Below are 25,006 nucleotides of genomic sequence, written 5' to 3'. Positions count from 1 at the left end.
AAAGGCCCTCGCCGGCCGCTGGGTTCGAACCCGGACCTTCTTGCTGTGAGGTGACCGTGCTAAGCACTACACCACCGTGCCGCCCTTTGTTTTTTTTTTTAAAGAAAAAAAAAAAAAGACACAACGCATCTTTACAGGAATCCTGATGTAGTTTAAGATCCCTAATGAGCAAGTCAGAGGCAACGGTGGTATGAAAAAAAACCTCGCTAAAAAGGAATAAAGCTTGAGTGGAATAAACTTTGAGAGGAACCAAACTCAAAAGGGAACTCATCTTCTTCTGGGTAACATCCAGATGTTAAGTCTTTTATGATTACAACATACATGTATAGGCATGTCGTCAAGTGAAATTCAACTGAAGAACATTTGAGTATAGTGCAATCTTCAGGGTATCCAAGTGAGACCATCCACAGTAATCTTTATTTGTGCATGTGGGACCATTCATGACAATCAAGGATGTACGACACAGGTTTGGAAGCCACTGAGAAATCATTTTAATAACGTCAGAGCCATTGAGATTTGTTAGTGAAATTGTGTAGTATTTACTGTAGACACCATGTATACCCTAATATAAGCAGTCTATGTGTACATCTTGTACAGGCACTTTGATAAATAACTACTGTATCTTTATTCTCTTATCTTTCATAGTCACTTAATGCAAAGTGCTCTGGACAGTCCCGTCTTCTCTTTTAGCCATTTTTTCTTCCTTATCACAGTCGCTGGCCGCTGCAAAGCTATGGTTACTCCGTTGACAAAGCCTTGAACCCTCTTTCATTTCTATCATATTCTCCTCCCCTCATTCCTTTCTTGTTCTGCCACCTCTTCTATCTTTCATCCACATCATGTGTTTCTCTTCACAGATCTAGCTGTGATGTCTATTCCGACAGCTGGGGTTTTGGGTTCTCAAAGGCTAGCTGACATGTGGAACCCTTTATCTTCAATCTCAGTATCTTCATTTACTCACTCTTTACCTCTTTCCCATCTCTATCATACAATCAGCATTTACTGTGCCGACACAAACGTCCTCTCTTGGACGATCTCCACCATTCTCTCTTCTCCCCAAAATCTCTCTTTTTGTGAACACAGAGACAGGCTGCAGTAATCTGGCAATCAGTTTGGGACGTTATATATCAAATTGCCTCTCCATTACTACCTTCACTTCTCGGTTCTTGTTTTTCCACATGGTGTAACTAAATTACTCTGCTTGAGAAATCTATATGGCAAGATGAAGACCTGACCTGTGCTACCAGAGCAAGTGAGTGAACAATAATGTTGTAGTCAAGACCACCAAGTCATGACCAAGACCAGAGTGTATCGAGACCAAGACAAGACCAAGACTTTGAGGGATTGAGATCAAGTCAAGACCAAGGCAGGGCAAGACCGATTTAAGACCAGGACCAGACAAGTGTGTGTAAAAGGGGTTGGGGAGGGGTGACAGCCATTAACAGGAAGAAAAAATTTCAAATTAACAGAGTCATGTTATTGGTCACGTTTGAAGGGTTTTACATCCAATCACAGTAACGATGTTAAAGGAACAGTCCACCGTACTTCCATAATGAAATATGCTCTTATCTGAATTGAGACGAGCTGCTCCGTACCTGTCCGAGCTTTGTGCGACCTCCCAGTCAGTCAGACGCAGTCAGACGCGCTGTCACTCCTGTTAGCAATGTAGCTAGGCTCAGTATGGCCAATGGTATTTTTTGGGGCTGTAGTTAGATGCAACCAAACTCTTCCGCGTTTTTCCTGTTTACATAGGTTTATACACTGAGTGCAGAATTATTAGGCAAGTTGTATTTTTGAGGATTAGTTTTATTATTGAACAACAACTATGTTCTCAATCAACCGAAAAGACTCATAAATATCAAAGCTGAATATGTATGGAAGTTAGAGTGGGGCGTTTTTAGTTTTGGCCATTTTAGGAGAATATGTATGTGTTCAGGTAACTTTCACGGTGCAGAATTATTAGGCAACTTAATAAAAACCAAATATGTAGCCATTTCACTTATTTATTTTCACCAGGTACACTGATATGACAACTCCAGATTTGCAAATAAACATATCTGACATTCAAACACGAAACAAAAACAAATCAGTGACCAATATAGCCACCCTTCTTCATGAGGACACTCAAAAGCCTTCCATCCATAGATTGTCAATTTCTTTATCTGTTCACGACCAACATTGTGTGCAGCAGCAACCACGGCCTCCCAGACGCTGTTCAGAGAGGTGTACTGTTTTCCCTCTTTGTAGACCTCACTTTTTATAATGGACCACAGGTTCTCTATGGGGTTTAGGTCAGGTGAACAAGGGGGCCATGTCATTATTTTTTCACCTTTCAGACCTTTACTGGCTAGCCACGCAGTGGAGTATTTGGACGCATGAGATGGAGCATTATCCTGCATGAAAATCATGTTCTTCTTGAAAGATGCTGACTTTTTCCTATACCACTGCTTGAAGAAGGTTTCTTCCAGGAACTGGCAGTAGGTCTGGGAGTTGAGTTTGAGTCCATCCTCAACTCGAAAAGGTCCAACAAGCTCGTCTTTGATGATACCAGCCCATAGCAGTACTCCACCTCCACCTTGCTGGCGTCTGAGTCGGAGTGGAGCTCTGTACCCATTACTGATCCAGCCACAGGCCCATCCATCTGGCCCATCAAGAGTCACTCTCATCTCATCAGACCACAGCACCTTAGAAAAATCAGTCTTAAGATATTTCTTGGCCCAGTCTTGACATTTTATCTTGTGTGCCTTACTCAGTGGTGGTCGTTTTTCAGCCTTCCTTACCTTGGCCATGTCCCTCAGTATTGCACACCTTGTACTCTTTGACACTCCAGGAATGTTGCAACTCTGGAATATGGCAGAACTGGATGCTAATGGCTGCTTGTTAGCTTCACGCTTGATTTTCCGCAGATCATGTGCAGTTATTTTGCGCCTTTTTTTCTCCACACGCTTCTTTCAACCCTGTTGACTATTTGCAATGAAACGTTTGATTGTTCGGTGATCACGTTTCAACATCTTCATAATTTCAAGAGTGCTGCATCCATCTGCAAGACATCTCACAATTTTAGACTTTTCGAAGTCTGTCAGATCTCTCTTCTGACCCATTTTGCCAGAGGAAAAGAGGTTGCCTAATAATTATGCACACCTGATATAGGGTGTTGATGTCATTAGACCACACCCCCTCTCATTACACAGATGCACAGCACCTGATATACTTAATTGGTAGTAGGCTTTCAAGCCTAAACAGCTTGGAGTGGAACAACATGCATTAAAAGGATGTTGTGGTCAAAATACTCACTTGCCTAATAATTCTGCACTCAGTGTATGACCAGTGATATGAAAAAAGTTCAGTTACACAAACTGAAACGTGGCCATTTTCTATGCTATGGAAAGTCCGCACTATAATGACAGGCTTACTAACACCTTCTGTGCGCTTCGGCAGCGCATTGATATCTGAGCTCCGTTTTCACGACCAAGACCAGTCTCAAGTACTACAACATTAGTGAACAGTGCAGGCTGACAATTACTTGAGCCAGCACACCACTCACTATATCCCCTCAAGTTCACAGAGATAACATAGCCAAGGATATTTGGGCCCAGGCTTCGACTAAGCAACCATGGCCGAGGCTGAGGTTACAGAACTTTTCAAGTTTTCTCCATTTCCTAAAAAGTAATTTTTACAGCAGGAAATGAACTCAATATAAAGCTAAGTAAAAGTGGACGATTTTTAGATTTTACTCTGTCTTCAGCTGGCCGTTTCTAATGTCATAGTCGTACACATAATGGTTATTTTTGTAGCCAGGTTATGGCTATATTAAAGGTCAACTGGTCTTTTGATGTCATTCTCTCTCATTTTCTCTCTTTTATCAGAAGGACTGATTACTGCTTTGCCCTAAGCCTTATGAGGAAGGCAAGCCATCTGAATCACTAAGCTGCAACCTAAACTCACCCCTAGTCTTTTTACCAGTGCTACCCACTTAGCATCTGCCACCACTTTGCCTCTTTTACCAAGTTTGACCCTCAGTCCCCTGGGAACGTTTCCATGCTGTGGGATGGAAAAGAGAGAAATGTCAGCAAAAGGAAGAGAGACGAAGGCCAATCAATCTATTTCTGCATTGAATGTCACAGAAAAGTTAACTCAATGAGAAATCTGAGACTGAACACAGCCCTTGCACTCAGCTATACTAATTACGTAGAAGTAGAATTAAACTGTTAAGTTTAACTGCTAAGATAAATCCGATTACATGAGTAATTGTCAAATGTCATTAATAGCACTGACTCACATAACCTTTGCTTTGTTAAATAAAACCTATTACGTTCACTGTGCAAGTGGTTTAACACACTATCGTTTCATATAGATCTTTCTGTAGCACTTGGGGCCATTCACAATTCCCTGTCCCTCCTCCCTTTGCCTACAGGAATCCCTGTGTCAGAATGCTTACACATCATCGTTAATTCATTACTTGAGTGAACCATTCAAAGAACTGACTGAGTGAGTGAGAGAGAGAGAGAGAGAGAGAGAGAGAGAGAGAGATTCACTGATCCACCTTTCTATTAAAAAAACAAACAAAAAAACCCACCTGCCATTTCAGGCCCCTTAAAACCCTAGAAAAGACTGTGAAGAAGTAGGAAAGGTGGATAGGAGGATATAGAGAAGGAAAAAAAAAAAAAGAGTCAAGCTGCCACCTTGTATATCAGTTTCCTGGCAAGAGCATTCTGGCACAAAGGCGTCTTTGAGGAGGCAGAGACTGGATGCATTGTCTCTCAAAGGTTAGCCTCCTCTACAGGAGAGCGAGCCCAAGAAACATCCTCTCCCAGGTTAAGCACAACACGGTGGGCTAAAGAACGTGGGGGATCCCTCTTCTTCTGGCTTGTGCTGGCATCAGAAAATACTCCCAACAACAAAGAGACGGGGGGTAAAATGACAGAAAGGAAGAGGAATGGACATATGATGGATGAGCACAAGACATCACACCAAGCTGACTGGAGCACCAAATAAGGGCTTGTAAAGGAGATGATAAGGTAGAAAAATAAGTACAATGTACTGAACTGCACTGACGGCAAGCATTTTTTTTTTCAGACACACTCAAGGAGGCAAACACACAGTCAAAGTGGTAAACGATATTGTATTTGTGTGTCTACATTACGCTTGTGTTACTGATCTCAGGCCTGCTTTGAATGGATCAGTGCACACACAGAGAGCTGTACTGAACAATAGCTCTTAATGCTTTCCATTTTAAGGAGATGTGGATAACTGATAGCAACTGATCCACCTGCACTTCAGCTCTTCTGGAGTGGAGCTGTCACGATTATGGCCAATCATGTTCTGTGTGGATCTGCAAACGTATTCAAGTGCATAATGTTTGGAATCAGCCCACTGTATTCAAACGGCTGGACATAAGCAGCGCCTTGGAATGGTTAGAGGTAAAGCCGTGATTTGAAGTTGTCTACCACAGGAATTCCTTGCGTTTTGTGATTCCTCAGTAACATGACCAGTTGCTTTGTACGTGTTATAAACTGGTGGTGAGGGCTGTTGAGGGAATGACCATTTAAACCTGCTGTAACATGAGTGATAACAGGAACTAACTCGTTTCACTGATGTTCCACAACCTTGAATAAACTGGTACAAAGCATAACTTGTTATTCATTCATAAATTTACTCGTAAATCATAGTCAGTGGCAAATAAGATGAATAAAACACTTCAGGATGTGCAGATATCAGAAAATACTCAACCGTGAGGTGGCATGACATCACCCTGTCACTAATTATTTGACTTTAGCTTAATTATTAGCAATATAAAGATTTTTGGTAGACACGCAGAAAGGCCCCTTGCCATTCTTTGAGATCTGATCCTGATGTCAGATGTGTGTGTGTTTTGGGTGCACAACTGTAATAGTAAATGATGAAAGAATAATGGTTTATAGTTGTTATAAAATAAGTGACCAGAACGTCAAGGATGTAGTAGCTCATCTGGCCTGCCATCCAAAACAACCATGACGACCAAAACATCAAACAGAACTGAAATGTGACAATGTGAGAGAGGACCAACCTCCACAACAAAATGTTTACAGCAGGAAAATCAACAAAGGACTAAATTTTGTTCCCCAAGAGAAGCTCTATCCAAAACATCTATCAGAACTGAATGTGCATGATAAATGAGAGAGGAGACACAATTCCATTCAGAAGAAAAATGTGTTAAAGTTGACCTAATTACTAATTTGTTCATAAGAAATTGACAATACAATGACCAAGTTTTGTACAGAAGGTCTAGTTCTTTCAAATAAAGCAATCAGATCTGAAATCCATTGAGAACTGAAGGAGACATGATTTAACTGAAAATAAACAAAGTTGTAAACAAATTGTTGAAACAAGAAAATCAACAAAGGACGAAGAAGTTTTGTTCCTCGAGGGAAGCTCTACCCAAAACATTGATCAGAACTGGAATCAGGTGACAACTGCGAGAGGAGATACAACTCTAATGAGAAGTTCCAAAATTCATGAAGTTGACTTAATTAGCAGTTTGTTCCAAAAATTTGACAATACAATGATCAAGTTTTGTGCAGAATGACAAGTTTCTTCAAACAAAACAATCAGAACTGAAATCCATTGAGAACCGACGGAGGAGATACGATTTAACTGAAAATAAACAAAGTTGTCAACAAATTGTTTACAACAGGAAACTCAACAACCAACCAACCAAGTTTTGTTCCTCTGGGTAAAGGACCTCGCTATCAAGTCGCTGCCGAATGAATCCTGTATTGTTTTTGCCAGTGTAAGTATGTTTTTTTAAGCTTTTCGTTCACGTCTTTACAACGAAGCGCTGCAAGTTGAAGTGTAGAGAAACAACAGTTTGCTTGATTCTCACTTGTGTTGGCTCTTATCTCTCAGGTAAATCATTCACAAAGATCATCAGAAACCCCTTTAAAGACCTGGATCTTAGTTAAACAAGACGGAGAAGTGATCACGGCGCATTGCAACTGTACGGCTGGGGAAGAATTTTGTCGCGACCTTCATCCATATGGACTTTGTGAGGAGTGAACAAAGAAACAGCTGGGGACTGTAGCGCTTCGCGATTAAAAAAAAGTAACATAAAATAACGACACATAGCAAGAAAGGCACTTGGAAAACACTAAGGACAGAGCTGAGAGGAATATACAAACCTTTCATGATCACTGCAAACTCGAGCATGCTTCGACTCGGCTCCCTTCGATTTCAGTGAGAGGTTGAAAAGCCAGCTTTCTCGACATCTTTTTGTGAAATCCTGTGTTCGTTCACCCTTTTTTATTAGTTCATGGGGAACCCTGAAGAAACTTTTCAGTTTCACGGTTTGATCGATTCAAACAACCGAAAACAACGCAAGCATAAGGCATGCTTCATGCGAACAACGTACCTTCTCTGTACAAACGCTTTGTCAACTGAGCTTCGGTAGACCACCAGCTAAAGTTTTGAATAACTAATGAGGCGGCTGTGATGTGACGTGAAACCCAGCAATAACAGGAACGAACTTGTTTCATGAACATTTCTCAACATTAAATGGAACTACAAATAGTGAAAATGTACAGTGTGATGTTCGTTAATTTAAAAAATGTAACTGTTGGCAAATTGCTGTGGTATAAGGGGAATAAAACACTTATTCAAAAATAATCAACTCTGGGTTGATAAAACTAACTCCAGTAAGTGCCGGACCTCATCACACCACCGCTATGATGATTATGTTCCCGATTGTGTTTGCTATACAGACAATAGCTGCAAATATTAGCAATTCATAAGTGAAATTCAGGGGCAATATCATGTGTCTCAACGTATGAGACTGTTTGCTATGATCTTGATAATTAAAGCTCTGGAAAAAAAAAACAGTAATGAGATTTACAGTTGGCTAATGAGCATCACAAGGTGTGTGTGTGTGTGTGTCTGTGTGTGTGATATACCTCTGTGGTAACTCATCCTCAGGACAGTCCAGGTGATAACGGATGTAGAAGCGTTCAGCATCCTCTCTTTCTCCGTCTGTCACTACACTTCCATTCAGAACGGTCACAGCAGGCAAACTGCAGTTCACAGGAGATAATTTTGGCCGTTTATTTATATAGATACCACTAAGTGGAGTTACGGTTTAGTCCATGGAAGAACTTTATGTTAGTAAGGTACATTATGAAAAGTATACCAAGTGAATATATAGGGTAACATGTACGAGATTGTGTTTGTGTATAAGAGTGTACACCCACTGTGCTATCGTAAGGTATCGTCTCTCTTGGCCAGTGTAAGGCTGCAGTAAGGGAATGTCCTGTAGACGAACCTCCCGAAGCTTTGGGAAGAAATTGAGCTTCTCAATGTCCTCCCAGTGACTCAGACCTAAAACACAACAAGGGAAAACATCATTCACCAATCTTTCAATTTATCCAACTACACTTCCATCAATATATCTACTCAAATCACTCACAAGTGGAACTGTCACAAGGATTTTTTTTTCTACTTGTCTGAGAATTTTACTTTATTTTCCTAAATGCCTAATGCTGGGATCAGACTGCATGAATTCAACCTGATTTTTACAGCATCGGGTCCAAACATGAACATCAGCAATGACAAATGGGCTTTGCAGTGTGACATGATCAAAGAACAGTGATGTGGCGTTTGCGACGCCCCACAACACCCTGATGAAAAGTCTAGAAATTTTTAATTTTCTCACCTAAATTGACATTTCCTATGACATGTTCCTTGATAGCCATGATTGACAATTTCTTGACCCTCCTCCCTGGGGTCAAACTTGTAGTGTTGTCAGTCTCCTGACCAAGACACGGCAAGAATTTATGGCACTATGATTGCCTAATCTGACATGGTAGCCATCATGAAAGACAAACATCTTGTGCAATTTGATCAAAACAGTGCACCATCAAACTTCTCATTCTCATTATCTCTAGCTGCTTTATCCTTCTACAGGGTCGCAGGCAAGCTGGAGCCTATCCCAGCTGACTACGGGCGAAAGGTGGGGTACACTCTGGACAAGTCGCCAGGTCATCGCAGGGCTGACACATAGACACAGACAACCATAAACACTCACATTCACACCTACGGTCAATTTAGAGTCACCAGTTAACCTAACCTGCATGTCTTTGGACTGTGGGGGAAACTGGAGCACCCGGAGGAAACCCACGCGGACACGGGGAGAACATGCAAACTCCGCACAGAAAGGCCCTCGCCGGCCACGGGGCTCGAACCCGGACCTTCTTGCTGTGAGGCGACAGCGCTAACCACTACACCACCGTGCCGCCACCATCAAACTTAATGTTCTTAATTAAATTTCTCAAATCAAAAGTAATCTAAAACACTGTATACTTTATTTTATTTTTTACCTGAGAGCAGAAAGTTCACTAATTCTTGAAAATTTTAATAAAACATGATGGCTGTGCTGTTCTCGGAAAATAATCAATGACAGGTGTGGCCTGACCCAAAACAGAGATTCTATTATCACACTGAAATTTTTTACGTTCCCATAACAGCACATCCTGGATGGTTTTATTCTGCTTAAAAGTACAGCAATTTGCTATTAATTTTGTATTTTTTTGGTAACGAATGAGACTTTATACTGTTTATCGATTTACAATTACACTTAATGTATTGATGAAACACAATATTCATTATGCTATCAGCTTAATTCATTTTATCACTTATGCTATATTAGCGATAAACAGCTGCTCCCTCACCAGTTTTTCGTTTTTTAGTTAATAATAATAATAATAATATTAACTTAAAATAATAATAAGAAATTAACTTTGGCATTAGTAACATGGAACGCTTAAACACAATTGACAAACTTGAGCAGACGACATTTATTTGAGCTATGATTTTATATTTTAACCCAAGTTCTGGGTTGCATTTTAACAGATTTTATATATTTATTTATTTTAGGTTTTATAGATTATATTTTATCACACGAGTATAAATAAAGTTCACATTTATTCTGTTTCATAAAACTCTCTCTCTCATATATATATATATATATATATATATATATATATATATATATATATATATATATATATACACACATACACACACACACTAGTGCATCTCAAAAAATTAGAATATTGTGAAAAAGTTCAATTTTTCCATCAGTTATTTAAGAAAGTGAAAATGTTATATATTACAGACTCATTACACATAAACTAAAATGTTTCAAGCATTTTTCTATTTTAATTTTAATCAGTATGGCATGCAGTACAAAAACATAAAAACCCATCTCAAAATATTAGAATATTTCATTTCGAGTTTGAGTAAAACAGTATGAACACAGTGTATCTCTCGGCCTAGTTCAGTACACACAACCACAATCATGGGGAAGACTGCTGACTTGACTGTTGTCCAGAAGATGATCACTGACGCCCTCCACAAGGAGGGTAAGCCAGAAAAGGTCATTGCTGAAAAGGGTGGCTGGAAAAGGTGCACAAGCAACAGGGATGGCCGCAGTCTTGAGAGGATTGTCAAGAAAAGTTGATTCAAGAACTTGGGAGAGCTTCACAAGGAGTGGACTGAGGTTGGTGTCAGTGTATCAAGACCCATCACGAACAGACATCTTCAAGAAAGGGGATACAACTTTCGCATTCCTAATATCAAGCTACTCCTGAGCCAGAGACAGTGTCAGAAGTGTCTTACCTGGGCTAAGGAGAGAAAGAAATGGACTGTTGCTCAGTGGTCCAAAGTCCTCTTTTCAGATGAAAGTACATTTTGCATTTAATTTGGAAATCACGGTTCTAGAGTCTGGAGGAAGAGTGGAGAAGCACAGAATCCAAGGTGTTTGAAGCCCAGTGTGAAGTTTCCACAGTCTGTGATGATTTGGGGTGCCATGTCATCTGCTGGTGTTGGTCCACTGTATTTTATCAAGTCCAAAGTCAACACAGCCATCTACCAGGAGATTTTAGAGCACTTCATGCTTCCATCTGCTGACAAGCTTTTTGGAGATGCTGATTTCCTTTTCCAGCAGGACTTAGCACCTACCGACAGTGCCAAAACTACTACCAAATGGTTTGCTGACCATGATATTACTATGTTTGATTGGCCAGCCAACTTGCCTGACCTGAACCCCATAGAGAATCTATGGGATATTGTCAAGAGGAAGATGAGAAACACCCGACCCAAAAATACAGATACGCTGAAGGCCACTATCAAAGCAACCTGGGCTTCAATAACACCTCAGCAGTGCCACAGACTGATCACCTCCATGCCACACCGCATTGATACAGTAATTCATGGTAAAGGAGCCCCAACCAAGTATTGAGTGTATAAATGAATATACTTTTCAGAAGTTGGACATTTATGTATTGTAAATCCTTTTTTTGATTGATCTTAGGGAATATTCTAATAATTTGAGATACTGGATTTCTGATTTTCATGAGCTATAAGCCATAATCATCAAAATTAAAACAAAAAAGGTTTTAAATATTTCACTTTACATGTAATGAATATAGAATATATGAAAGTTTACCTTTTTGAATTAAATTATGAAAAAAAGGAACTTTTTCATGGTATTCTAATTTTTTGAGATGCACTAGTATATAAAATAAATAATAATAATAAACAGTTATTCCACGAAATCGAGTCATACATGAGCTGATATCTGACAAGGCGCATAGCACCGAGTTGTCTATAAGCCATGTACGACGAGATTGAGTGGAATAACTGTTTTATTCTATCCACATTCACTGGATTTTGAGAAATAGAGCATTTTTATTGTTATTTTTTGCAAATTCGATAAATCAAAACTTTATACAAAACATCCAACAAAATAATTTCCACTTCGAAAGTAAACAAACCGGTTAAATGGCAGGAGCAACTTGTGAAAAACGCGATAATAATAATTCTTGGGAAAAAAAAAGATACGTTTTTACCATCAAATACTTTCATTCCATATTTGTCGCTTTTTTGTATTTTGGGGGGTTTTGTTTTTGAGTAGAGGTTTTTTTTTAAATTTCGTCTTCAGTTGGTTGAGCAACACGCTCTGCCATTTTGTTGTTGTTGTTCTTCTTGACCTCACTCCATTTTGTTGTTGTTCTTCTTCATTACCTCACTCCATAATGTGAAACGCAACACATTCACCTCAGGACTGTGCACCTTACACACAGCACATACACCTCAAGTCTGTGCACCTTACCTTACCTTGCAATACTTCATAATGTGTAATATTTTATTTTATAATGTGACTCTCTCGTGCAATAATTTATAATGTGCAATACCTCACTCCATAATGTGTAACACAACACATACACCTCAGGACCCTCCCCCCCATTTTTTCATTCTATTCTATTCTTCCTTAAGGTTTTTTTTGGCAGTTGGCAAACCAACTTAACAGTGCATTACTGCCACCGACTGGGCTAGAATGTGGAACAGGAGATTGGGGGGGGGGACTATTTCTTTTAGCTATTTCTGTTTCTTTTAAATCCTTGATACCGCCATTTTGTTTTTCTCTACTCACGGTATATGAGCTGATAGCCTAGTAGGAGAGTAGCCAATCAGTGTGTGTGATTGCTCATATCCAGTTTATGTGGATATAATAATAATAATAAAAACCCTTGCCTTGTAATGTTACCAGAAAATAGGCCAATCACAAACTCCTCTGTCCTGAAGACTTTCCAGTGGCGGAAAACCTTCTGTCTGCTACAAAGTGCTCACACTAGAGACTTCTTCCATAAATATTATATAAATGTCACTTCACAGAAAACACCATATAATCTACATAATACTTTGTTAAATAACACCATCTTTATAATTATTCTTAGATTATGTGCAGTGTCCGCCATACAAATCCATGTCTACAGAAATGATAAAGTGAGCACATTTATATACACACCTGATGATCCTGCAGTATAGTGAGAGCTGCTGTTACAGAAAAATAAGCAATGCCTTCTGTTCAATCAGATTTTTAGAATTCAACCATGATTTTATAATATTACGTATTTTTGTCGAAAGAAAAGCATTTTCAATGCATTGTGACGGTATGCTGTGAAACTGCTTAACTCACTGGAGTTGTGCAGGTTGATACGGTGCAGATTCGGGAACAGGCACTGCAGTGAGTCGTCAGGCTCGTGGATGGAGGAAAGAGAGTTATTAGCGAGGATGAGCGATGTCAGACGCGGGTACAGGAGGCCCAGTTTGCGCACCTCGTTCCAATCCTGCAGCAGGTTATCAGTTATGTGCAGCAGGTGCAGAGAAGGGCAGGGAACCCGCGACAAGTTCACACGCTTGTACTCATTTAAGCACAGGAAGAGCTCCTCCAGTCTGCAGCAGAGATAGCGTGTGATTAAGATGCAAACAGGAAACACAGACTCATAGGGTTTCTCACACTCAGCTACACACACGTATATGTGCCCTAGCCTGAAACTGAGATATAAACCAATCTCGCATATAAACAGACACAAAAGAATACCCAAGTACACATTCAGGGATGATAAGTAACAATGTATTTAAAATAAAACACATGCATATTCTCTCTCTCTCTCTCTCTCTCTCTCACACACACACACACACACTGCAGATTAGGAGCATTGATTGATCCTTGAGTGCTCCTCAAGTAAGCATACACAAACACAAACAGGGATAGATGCCTGCCAGTTAATCATAATCATAGAGAGCTTTCCAGGTTTTTCAGCACACACACACTCAGGACACTTACTCAGGGATCTCTTGTGTGAGCATGTGCACCATGTCCCAGGAGATATGTGTGTTGTTGAGGACGAGGTGGCGGAGGCCTGAGAAAGCTTCAGCACCCCCCGGCTCCAGGGTGGAGCCCTTCAGAGGATTCATGCTCAGATTGAGAAAGTTCAAATGAGGGATGTTCGATAGAATCTTACTGATCTAAGAGGAAAAAACACACCAATAACAATAAAATCACATTTAGGATTTCAAAACTAAAACAGCCTTTCAATTACCATGCACATTGATCATTGACATATTCACTCATACCCAACCTGTATAGGTTCAGTGTTTCAGACCATTTGCTATAGGGGGCTACCGCATGATGTCACCGCGCCGCAAGATTTTGTTAGGCGCCATATTGGAAGACCAAGTACATGCACTCACAATATAAAACAAAGTACGAGCGAGAGTAAAGTGACACGATGGATGATAATTCGGGTTATGTGAGTACATTACCAGCTGCAGAAAGGGCACGGTATGTGGAGAAACTCGCTGTGATTGATGGGTTTGACCCATATGATAAGACTCGCGGCAAGGGAGAATGGAAACATAAGGAGGACCTGACACCAATTCTGCCATCTGTTTGCTACCCAGACATTGTAAACTATTTGTTGTTTACACCCAGTGCCTACACTGCTGATGACTTCAAAGCCTACAAAGGGCTACAGGCTTGCAATTATGTTGTTAGTGGCTTGGTTCGTGATATTACAGCTGTTGTTAAGAATAACCTACACATAGTTATGGCCAAGGTAATCTTGTTGATATCTTTTAATAATATATCTTTTCAGTTGAAAAATTAATACTTTTTGTTACTATTAAGGTATCCATAATTTAGGTTAATTTATCCATTATACATATGTATTTATGATATATGCCTACACAACAACTATGCTTTATTTATATAATAGGAGGGAGAGCTGTCAGCCCTGTGATGACCTGGCGACTTGTCCAGGGTGTACCCCGCCTTTCGCCCGTAGTCAGCTGGGATAGGCTCCAGCTTGCCTGCGACCCTGTAGAAGGATAAAGCGGCTAGAGATAATGAGATGAGATGAGGAGGGAGAGCAAGCCCCAAACCAGCCTATATTATTATTATTATTATTATTATTATTAAATTGTAGAAATCTGGGAGGCTTGCTCCTCATCCAGTTATCAACTTGGGGCCAATTTAGCATGTTTTAAATCTGAATTTCTTGCGTTTGCTTACCTCAAAGTGTCCGCAGATCATGCACAGACTTATCCATTATATCCACAGTTTTTTGCCAAGTCTCACACAGGTTTCTTTCAAGTCTACTGTTGGGCCAATAAATCATAAATAAAACAGCTCAGATTTGTTTGTTTAAGTCGTTTGCCACTCCACTTTATTCTCGTGGGTTCACATATCGCTGCCGTTATTTCCCCCTAATCATGAGTTTGTTGGTCTTCCAAAATGGCGCAGGGTCTGTTTACTTCCGGTTTCAGGTGACGTCAGTGAATGTATGTCCTCTATATGTTCTACACCCACTGCAGACTTGATTCCAAATACTGTATACGTCGATATTTATGTAAAGAAAGTTCTCCACATACAGTCATGTTACATCAATTGATTTTCTGGGGGATTCATGCAATTATTAAAGGAGATCTGAAGGCAAATTTTTATTATCAAAATTCTCTCATTTCATTAAATATAGGAATGCATTTTTGATAGATATTTTGTCACTGCTATAGCAAGTTATGATTGTTTGAAATATGCTCTGTAATATATATCAGTCCATATGTCAAAGCAGTGGCCGTAAACGAGATTCATTGAGACCTGTGCGAGACATCATAGGACGGAAGTAAAACGTACAACGGAAATCAAAGTGACCAACATCTGCCAACGTTGTCAAAAGACACGCGTGCCCTCTTTCGAATGCTGATGTAATCAAGCTGGAAGTTTGTTTTGATAGCAATTAGGAAAGTTTGAAAAAAGTAGGCAGTAATCGTCATTTAAACTTGTTTTTGTGCAATATTTTGTTTGGAAAACAGTTTTCAAAATGGCGGCACTGACACTTCACGTTTCAAAGTCTGGCACAAGTCTCGTGAAGATCGCACGGATAAGTGACGCCTGCTGTGGACCAAATGAACTAAATTCAACATGGCTAAAAACCGAATAGGCCGATAAGTATAATATTTAATTGCAATTAGTTGCCAATACGAGTCACGATATAAGGTTACTAAAACCGAAAACGTAATAACACGTTAATTAAGAAATAAAGCAAGTTTAAAAATGACTTCAGTTCTTTAAAATCACCTGTAGATTAAAGCTTCAAGGTTGCCAGATTTTTCTTGAACAGAGGTGTCTGACACGGGGTTTTTCAACACTGTCTGCACCACTCCCTTTAAACACTTGAAAAAATAGCCTCAATGAGGCTGGAGCTCATACCGGCCACTGTTGTTGTGTGTGAGTTTGAAATCTGATCAATCCTGTGGGAGGAGTAGCGATTTTTGTGAAATTGTATATGACTCGTGTGTAGCCACATCCATGGCAGGTGGCGCCACCTGGTGAACAAGTCTTTTTGGAATATGTCTTTAGAGTCTTCTGGGTGAGTTTCAGTGAAAACATCCTAGCAGTTTAGGAACAGTAGTGTTTGGTGTGACGAGTCACCCAAAATTTTCAGATGCACATAAAATTGTAAATATGACAGGTGGTGCCACCGCCTTGACAACTTTTATGCACACCCACCTGGGGAACATTGTGTGTGAATTTGACTGAAATCCGATCAATCCTGTAGGAGGACTAGCAATTTTTGTAAATTGTGGACGGACGATGATGACAGATGATGACTGACGACGAACAGACGACGCATGATCGCATAAGCTCGTTCGGCTTGGCCTACGGCCGGATGAGCTAAAAACCTAGGTTGAGCTGGCCAAACTGGTAGATGGAAACAGTTTGTAAATTACCAGTACCTCATAGACAAGTTGACCGCGAGTTGGCCTAGTGGTTAGCGTGTCTGCCTCTTGATCAGGAGATCACAAGTTCTACTTGTGGTTGGGTCATACCAAAGACCATCACAAAAATGGTACCTACTACCGTCTGGCAAGGAACGCTGCAATACAGATGCAAGTGGAGAAGTCAAACTTTTGCGGTTACCAGAGGACTAGTCCCTCACTGTAACTCTAGCTGTTGCGACAAGAGGCTGAGGGCTATCGAAATGGAGATCGGCGCCACACCACTACGCCTCAAAGAGCTGGTTAGTACTGGGACAGGAGACTGCCTGGGAAGACCAGATTCTGGTGTGAGAGGGACTTTGACAGAGACAAGATGTTTTTAAGAAAATTTTACATTATATATAGACAATTAGGAGTAATATGATGAAATTTGTAGATGAGAATTAAAATTAGTTATTTGCAGTTCCAGGTAATATTAGGAAGCCATGTTTGATGAAGCCAACAGAAATCCAGAGTACAGAAAGTAATGTAGCTTCAAAAAAATGTGCCATATTTTTTCTTGTCAGTCATCATCTGTCTCATCAGAAGACACAAGACAGTGCAGTGCCCTTTCAAGACAGATATTAGAACACCAACAGGCCACAGACTGAGCTCCCCCTAGTGGCCACATTGTTATCAGCATCTACCCTTGTAGCAACCTGAGCTTTCCCAGAGGGTCACCTTAGTCTTCATCTTAGTACTACTCAGAACATGCAATACAAGCGCATTAAGTGTATACGGCTTTGTGATCATCAGGAGTACATACACTGACTGCCCTCACCTCTCCCCAATCTCTGAACTGGTTGTGAGACAGGTCCAACTCCACCACATGAGTGCAGAATGTCGCCACTTCCTCCTCATCTCCAGCATGACTTATTCCACAGTTGTCCAGAACCAGCACACTGGGCAGATTCAGACGATCTGACATGGACATTTAAACAATGAAGTTCAATTTCTCATCAAAAACATGATAATTAAAAAGCTCTAACACAGCTTTGACACAAAGTAGCCACAGTTTCCATGTTGCAGAATGTATGCTTCAGCGGAAGTCATTATTTCTGTCTTTTAAGTGTTTCAAGTCTGTAATGCTCCACTGGCTTCATGCCATGTTTCTTCCAGATGCCAAACACAAACATCATAACCGTTTCATTCAAACAAAAAATGCTAACAGTATGGTTTTCTCGTCTGTCTTTTTGTATAATTTGTACTCTGATTGGACAATGTCTGCTTAGTTTTTCTATTTTTAGTTCCAGAAGATGCATTTTGGAGGGAAAAGGATGATAGTGTAAATATTCCACCTTATTTACAGCACTGGGCAAAAGTCTTAGGCACGTGTAATGAAATGCTGGAGAGCAAAGACGCCTTCAAAAATAATGAAATTAAATGTTTCTGCATTAAAAAATACTATAAAGATTAGTAAGCAGGAATGCATGACCCTTTGCTTAAAAAAACAAACAAACAAACAAAAAAAACAGCAGTCTCAGTGAGTGTAGTTTTATAAGGAAATGAGCTACAAGTTTTACTGAGCATCTTACAGAACCAGCCAGTTATTCTGGACACTTTGTCACACTTGCTTCTTAAATTTGCAGCAAAATCCAGTAGCCTTCATTATGTTTTCTTTTTTTTTTAATCTGAAAAGTGGTCTCTTATATAATGCAGTGTCTTGCAAAAGTATTCATCCCCCTCGGTATTTGTCCTGTTTTGTCGCATTACAAGCTGGAATTAAAATGGATTTTTTGGGAGTTAGCACCATTTGATTTAAACAACCTACCTACAGCTTTAAAAGGTGAAAATTATTGTTTTATTCAAGATTCAAAGATTTTTATTGTCAATTCACTATATATCCAGGACATATAGGAGAATCGAAATGCCATTTCTCGCTCACCTTACTTATAAAATCAAGTAAAAATATACATAATATAGGTACACTCTACTTTTTGCAATCTAAAACAATAATTAAGATGAAAAAACAGAAATCTGGAGTGTGCATAGTCAATACTTTGTCGAGCCACCTTTTGCTGCAATTATAGCTGCAAGTCTCTTGGGGTATGTCTCTATTATCTTAGCACATCCAGCCACTGGGATTTTTGCCCATTCCACAAGGCAAAACTGCTCCAGCTCCTTCAAATTAGATGGGTTGCGTTGGTGTACAGCAATCTTCAAGTTATGCCACAGATTCTCAATTGGACTGAGGTCTGGGCTTTGATTAGGCCATTCTAAGACATTTAAATGTTTCCCTTTAAACCACTCCAGTGTAGCTTTAGCAGTATGTTTAGAATCATTGTCCTGCTGGAACGTGAACCTTTGTCCCAGTCTCAAACCTCTGGCCGACTCAAACAGGTTTTCCTTCAGAATTGCCCTGGATTTAGTGCCATCCATCTTTCCTTCAGTCCTGACCAGATTTCCTGTCCCTGCAGATAAAAAACATCCCCACAGCATGATGCTGCCACCACCATGCTTCACTGTAGGAATGGTGTTCTCAGGGTGTTGGGTTTGTGCCACACATGGCATTTCCCATGATGGTCAAAAAGATCAATTTTAGTCTCATTTGACCAGAAAATCTTCTTCTATGTGTTTGGGGAGTCTGCCACATGCTGTTGGGCAAACTCCAAACGTGTTTTCTTAAGCAATTTTTTTTCTTTTCTGGCCACTCTTCCATAAAGCCCCGCTCTGTGGAGTATACAGCTTAAAGTGGTCCTATGGACCACTGTGGATCTTTGCAGCTCCTTCAGTGTTATCTTTGGTGTGTTTGTTGCATCTCTGATTAATGCCCTCCTTGCCTGGTCTGTGAGTTTTGGTGGACAGCCTTCTCTTGTCAGGTTTGTAGTGGTGCCATATTCTTTCCATTTTGCTATAATGGATTTAATGGTGCTCCCTGGGATATTCCAAGTTTGGGATATTTTTTACAACCCAACCCTGATCTATACTTCTCTACAACTTTGTCTCTGACCTCTTTGGAGTGCTCCTTGGTTTTCATGTTGCTTGCTTAGTCATGTTGCAGAGTCAGGGTCCTTCCAGAACAGGTTGATTTATAGACATCATGTGACAGATCATGTGACGCTTTGATTGCACACAGGTGGATCTTAATCAACTAATTATGTGACTTATGAAGTTAATTGGTTGGACCAGCTCTTATTTAGAGGTTTCACATGAAAGGGGGTGAATACTTATGCACACTCCAGATTTCTGTTTTTCATCTTAATTATTGTTTGTGTCACAATAAAACAATTTGCACCTTTAAAGTTGTAGGCATATTGTGTAAATCAAATGGTGCTAACCCCCAAAAAATCTATTTTAATTCCAGCTTGTAATGCGACAAAACAGGACAAACACCAAGGGGGATAAATACTTTTGCAAGACACTGTATGCTGCTGAGATACAAACTTTTTTTCTGTAACATTTAATTTTGTGCTGAAAAACGAACATTTGGAACTCTAAATTGCTTTTGTATTGACCTGATAATGGAAAAGTCATAAAATAGAAATCTATAAAGTTTGTATGAAAAAAATATGGTGCCTAAGACTTTTGTACAGTACTGTACATTTGTTAATTTAATGACTATATTTCACATATGCCTTTTCAGTCACTGATGATGATGTGTCACAGATGGGTCAGTGACATGAGCTGAAATATATCAGCCCCAAGGCACCCGAAACTTAGGGAGCATTAACATCTGTATAATCACCTGACAATAATAGGCTGTATAAATCTACAGTCTTAGCTAGAAAGAAATCAGGCCCAGCCCATTCTGTTTTTTTTTTAATGACCGTTGCAGGTGCTGTTGTGCTTGGTTTCATAAAAGTCTGAAATAATCCACCTTAAGAATTTTGTTAATGGCAAATAATCTAATGGGGATACTCAAAATGAAACATTAATTCATAACTGTGACTAAAATATGGCCAAGAAGTGATGTTTAAAAAAAAAGATATTATTAATAATAATAATAAATTTTATTTGGAGCGCCTGGACAATGAGCCCAGTCTTTTTACTGAGCCGCTCAAGCCTTCGGCCAGCAGCCTTCACTGCCCTTAGCTCAGGTGTATACCAAGGAGCTGAGTGTGAAAAGGAGACAGTGCGGGTTTTCAGGGGAGCAAACTGATTCAATGTGCTGGTGAGGGTTGAGTTATAGGAAAACACTAGGTCATCAGAGCATGAACTGAGTGGTTGCACTGAAAGCTGTGAACGTAGTAAGCTAGCCAGCTCAGTCGTGTTGATATTCCTAGTGTTCCGGTATGTGATGGAGCGCAGGGGGCGGAGGCGGCGCTGAGGCTTAGGGATAGCCATACGGAAGAGAACAGCTATGTGATCTGATATTGACTGAAATTGAATTCAAATCATTTAAAATGTTGAGATCAGGCAACTATACTGTTGTTTCAAAACGAATAACAGATTTTACATAAAGGTGAATCTGAAATATCTAACCTTTGACAGGAGAACCCTGAGGACTGGTGCAGATCACTACACCGGCACCAGGCCCACGGCAGTATGAGAAATTGTCTGGGTTGTACTTCTCACTGATGACCTGAACCAGAGTGCGTCCCATTTCATCCTCCATGTCTAGCTCCATCTTTCCTTCTGTCTCTATGCATGTTTTAAAAAATATTGACCACAAACCAAAACAGTAATGACCATAAATACTGTTTTCATTTAATATATTTCAATGGAAGGATGATTTGTTATCTGGTTACTAGTTTGACATTTGGTGAAGGAGTGTAATTTTGGACCTTGTCATTTACAGGAGTAAATTTACAGGAGTGGTGAACCAAAAATAGTAAAGCAAGGGGAAGGACAGGAATGGATTTAGGACACGATGGGTAATTTGGAAAATAATTCAAATTAAGAAGTTTGACAAACCAGTAACTGAAGCTTCATTATACGGTTTAAGGCAAGTGACAGAATTTATTTACCTCACAGTTAAAGGACCTAGTACTGTCCAGCTCTGGATGCCAAACCCCTCCACAACTGCAACGTTATGTTTCAGCCTGCAGTTGTTGGTCGCATGGACACTAACAGTCACAGAATGGCTGTTCTTCTTTCCTGATTTAACATGACAACAACATGGCAAAAATGACGTAATATCAGCATTAGAAAGAAAGGATTGTCTCAGACATGAGTGCCTGCAATATTTATCCTACATCCTCATATGCCATTCTTTACACTGAAACAGTGATCTAACCACTTAGACTATGTTCAGACTGCACCCTGAAACGACCCATATCCGATTTTTTTTGCCCATATGCGACCTGTATCCGATTTGTTATTGACAATCTGAACGACACAGATCCGATTTTTTTCACATGCGACCCAGGCCGCTTGGATATGTGGTCCTAATTCCGATGCATATCCGTTATTTTCACATGCGACTACAGTCTGACTGTACAGGTCGCATTCATGCGACCTACACGTCATCAACAAGAGACAAACGTCACTATTCTGCGTTGGCTAATCCCGCCTCTTTGGTGGAAAACAACATTTGTACAGTTTTCAGAATTTAAATAGACTTTTATAGAATTGATCAAGCTAATGGTGGATTTGGTAGGGACCTGGATGTTGATCTGTTAGCCTGATTAAATAAAACAATTTCTATAATTGATTTATAACTTAAACCATCCTGTATTACAAGATTATAAGATTGTTATGGAAATTTCCAGTAATTTGACACCTTCGGTCTCATTAGTCTGCTGCCCACATTAATCAGATTATTGTGTGAATTCCGCCATCGCCACAAAAACCACATCGCCAGGTCTTGCCTCATCTCCATGCTTTACTTGCAAACTTGAAGAGTGCACTTTTTTTTTGTTTACGTATTACGTAGATGTGCTTATTACGTGTCAATTTGCGCATGCGGGACACTTTTGGGTCGTTTTCCGTTCATATTGGAGATCGCATACAAGTCTCATATAATTGATAATGTGAACGGCCTAACAAAAAAATCAGATTTCACAACAAATCGGATATGGGTCGTTTCAGGTTGCAGTCTGAACGTAGTGTTAGTGGCTTAAAAACAACATTTTAATTAATGACCCTCTCAGGCCCTGTCCACACGGCAATGGATTCAGGTGACTCCGATACAATTGCTTATCGTTTAGGCCTGGCGTCCACACGGCACCGGCGTTTTGGGTGCCCAAAACGCAATCTTTTTGAGAACGGGTTCCAGAGTGGAAAGATCTGGCAACGTTGCCGTTGTGAAGTCGTCTGGATGAGTAGAACGGATTTGTTTACGATGACGTCACAACCACATGACTGTGAGTGCTTCACGCCGGGTAGAAGTGTAACGAACTCGATGCGAGTTGTCAACAAATCCTATAACTTGGTGGCCTTACAAAATATTTTCACTGTGAATATTTATTGTGTAATGGTGCAAAGTGAGAGAGAGACTCTGCCCTTAGGGCAGAGTCAATCCCGCCAGCAAAAACAGGGAAAAAAAAGGAGCGATCTCACCTCTTCAGATGTTGGTTTAAGTCCTACAATACATTCCTCAAAAAGGGCGTAGAAGAGCAAATTAATCCATCAACGTGTAGCATTCAATTTATTCCGGACCATTAAAGACGCCGCCTTCCGCGTAGAATCATACGTCATCCTCGCCGCCATATTGGATAGGTCAAAGTGGAGAATAAAGATTCATGTGCTGCGTTTAACTGTACCAACAGGTTTACCGTCCAAACGAGATCACATGGGATTACCTTTCACAGGTGAGAAACAACAAATTAATCCATCAACGTGTAGCATTCAATTTATTCCGGACCATTAAAGACGCCACCTTCCGCGTAGAATCATACGTCATCCTCGCCGCCATATTGGATAGGTCAAAGCGGAGAATAAAGATTAGCTGCGTTTAACTGTACCAACAGGTTTGCCGTCCAAACAAGATCACATGGGATTACCTTTCACAGGTGAGACTGGAAAAATACTTTTCATTGTATTTGGTCATTATAATGTAATTTTACGAACAGATTTTCCTGACTTTGTGGCTAATATGAAGTCTCGCGCATAATAGTTTATGCGCATGCGTCCTTACTTCTTCTATTGTTCTGGTGTCTCCGAAGGGACCGTCTTACAACGCCCCTAGAGGTGTGCCATGTGTATTGCATCGTTTTCAGCAAGCGTTGCGTTGCCATATGGACCTGATATTTTACTGATCGTTGCCCATTTGGACGCGATATATTTTTAAATAACATCTCGTTGCCGTTGTCATGTGGATGTAGCCTCAGTCATCCTGTAGGTTGTTAGGGTCACTAGAGGCCAGGTGTGAATGGTGTTAACAGCTTAGATGGTCGTTCGGGTGATCCGTGGGTCGTTGGCTCTCTCTGCCATCATGTGAGTCATTGAAGTCAGCTGAGTCTTGGTGTGGATGTGTATTCAGTTTTCTGGGAAATATGCCAAGGACTGCATTGTAGGTGGCTGATAAGTGGTGTTTCAGGTTAGTTACAGGTTGACGAAGATGGCTTCTTGTACTCCTCTTTCAAACCACTGGTCTTCTCTGGCTAAAATGCGTACAGTGCAGTCCTGAAACGAGTGTCCTTTGTTATCCTTGACTTGCAAGTGACGTCAAAGCAAAATAGAAACCCGGATGTCAGCCATGTTGGTGGATATACAAGTGCGGGGTCAAGCGACATTCCATACAAAACAGTCACGCATGTGCAACTCTCTTTGCTTTTCCACTGCTTTAAGCGTTCTTTTAGCTATACCATATCTTTGTGCTGTATACGGTTGTGGTCACAACAGTACTCGTGACTGTGGCACATTTAGATTTTTTAGAATTCCATCCACAATTTGGAAAGAGGGCAAAGAAACTCTGAGGCTTAATACGGAGAGGAGACGAGCACAGCTGAACAACATCGGCAGGCCTGATCTAATGGAGGCTAAAACCAAAACAGCTCGTGTTTGTAGTAATCATTTTATCTCAGGTGAGATTCAAAAGCTCTCTCAATAATATCAGGGAAGAATTTTATTTGGTGTTGCTAGAATTTTGCTATACAATGAGCATTCTCTTGTCGTGGTTCACTCAGTCATTGTTCTAATTTTAACACGTGTATTACTATTTTGCTTCTAGGAGGGCCAGCAAAATTATATGATAGAAACAATCCAGACTGGGCACCCACTCAGAAAATGGGCTATGTTTCGTCGAAGGTCGAAACCAGATAGAATGTGATATCTGAGTACTCGATGGTGGGTAGAAGCATCTTATCTTCAGAAAAGTCTGACTTTTTTAAATAATATGGGTCAAAACCACACATACACTATATTGCCAAAAGTATTTGCTCACCCATCCAAATTATCGGAATCAGGTGTTCCAATCACTTCCATGGCCACAGGTGTATAAAATCAAGCACCTAGGCATGCAGACTGTTTTTACAGTTTGGAGCTGGCCCCTTCC

General features: G+C 40.2%; 1 protein-coding gene across 1 annotated transcript in view; it reads right to left on the bottom strand.

Moving 5' to 3' along the window:
- Positions 1-25,006, bottom strand: part of tbcelb (tubulin folding cofactor E-like b) — a 58,344-nt gene that overhangs the window by 15,735 nt on the left and 17,603 nt on the right. The window contains exons 3-9 of the mRNA XM_060912502.1: positions 21,537-21,666; positions 21,052-21,210; positions 17,411-17,550; positions 13,658-13,839; positions 13,007-13,263; positions 8,220-8,346; positions 7,926-8,042 (exon numbers count right to left, since the gene is read on the bottom strand). Of these exons, the coding sequence (XP_060768485.1) occupies positions 7,926-8,042; positions 8,220-8,346; positions 13,007-13,263; positions 13,658-13,839; positions 17,411-17,550; positions 21,052-21,196 (968 nt within the window). The 5' untranslated portion in view covers positions 21,197-21,210; positions 21,537-21,666. The remainder of the gene's footprint in view (positions 1-7,925; positions 8,043-8,219; positions 8,347-13,006; positions 13,264-13,657; positions 13,840-17,410; positions 17,551-21,051; positions 21,211-21,536; positions 21,667-25,006) is intronic.

This window comes from Neoarius graeffei, chromosome 28 (genome assembly GCF_027579695.1).
Source record: "Neoarius graeffei isolate fNeoGra1 chromosome 28, fNeoGra1.pri, whole genome shotgun sequence".
Lineage (NCBI taxonomy): Eukaryota > Metazoa > Chordata > Actinopteri > Siluriformes > Ariidae > Neoarius > Neoarius graeffei.
The sequence above is the reverse complement of the archived record's forward strand: the minus strand, read 5'-3'. Positions and strand labels throughout refer to the sequence as shown.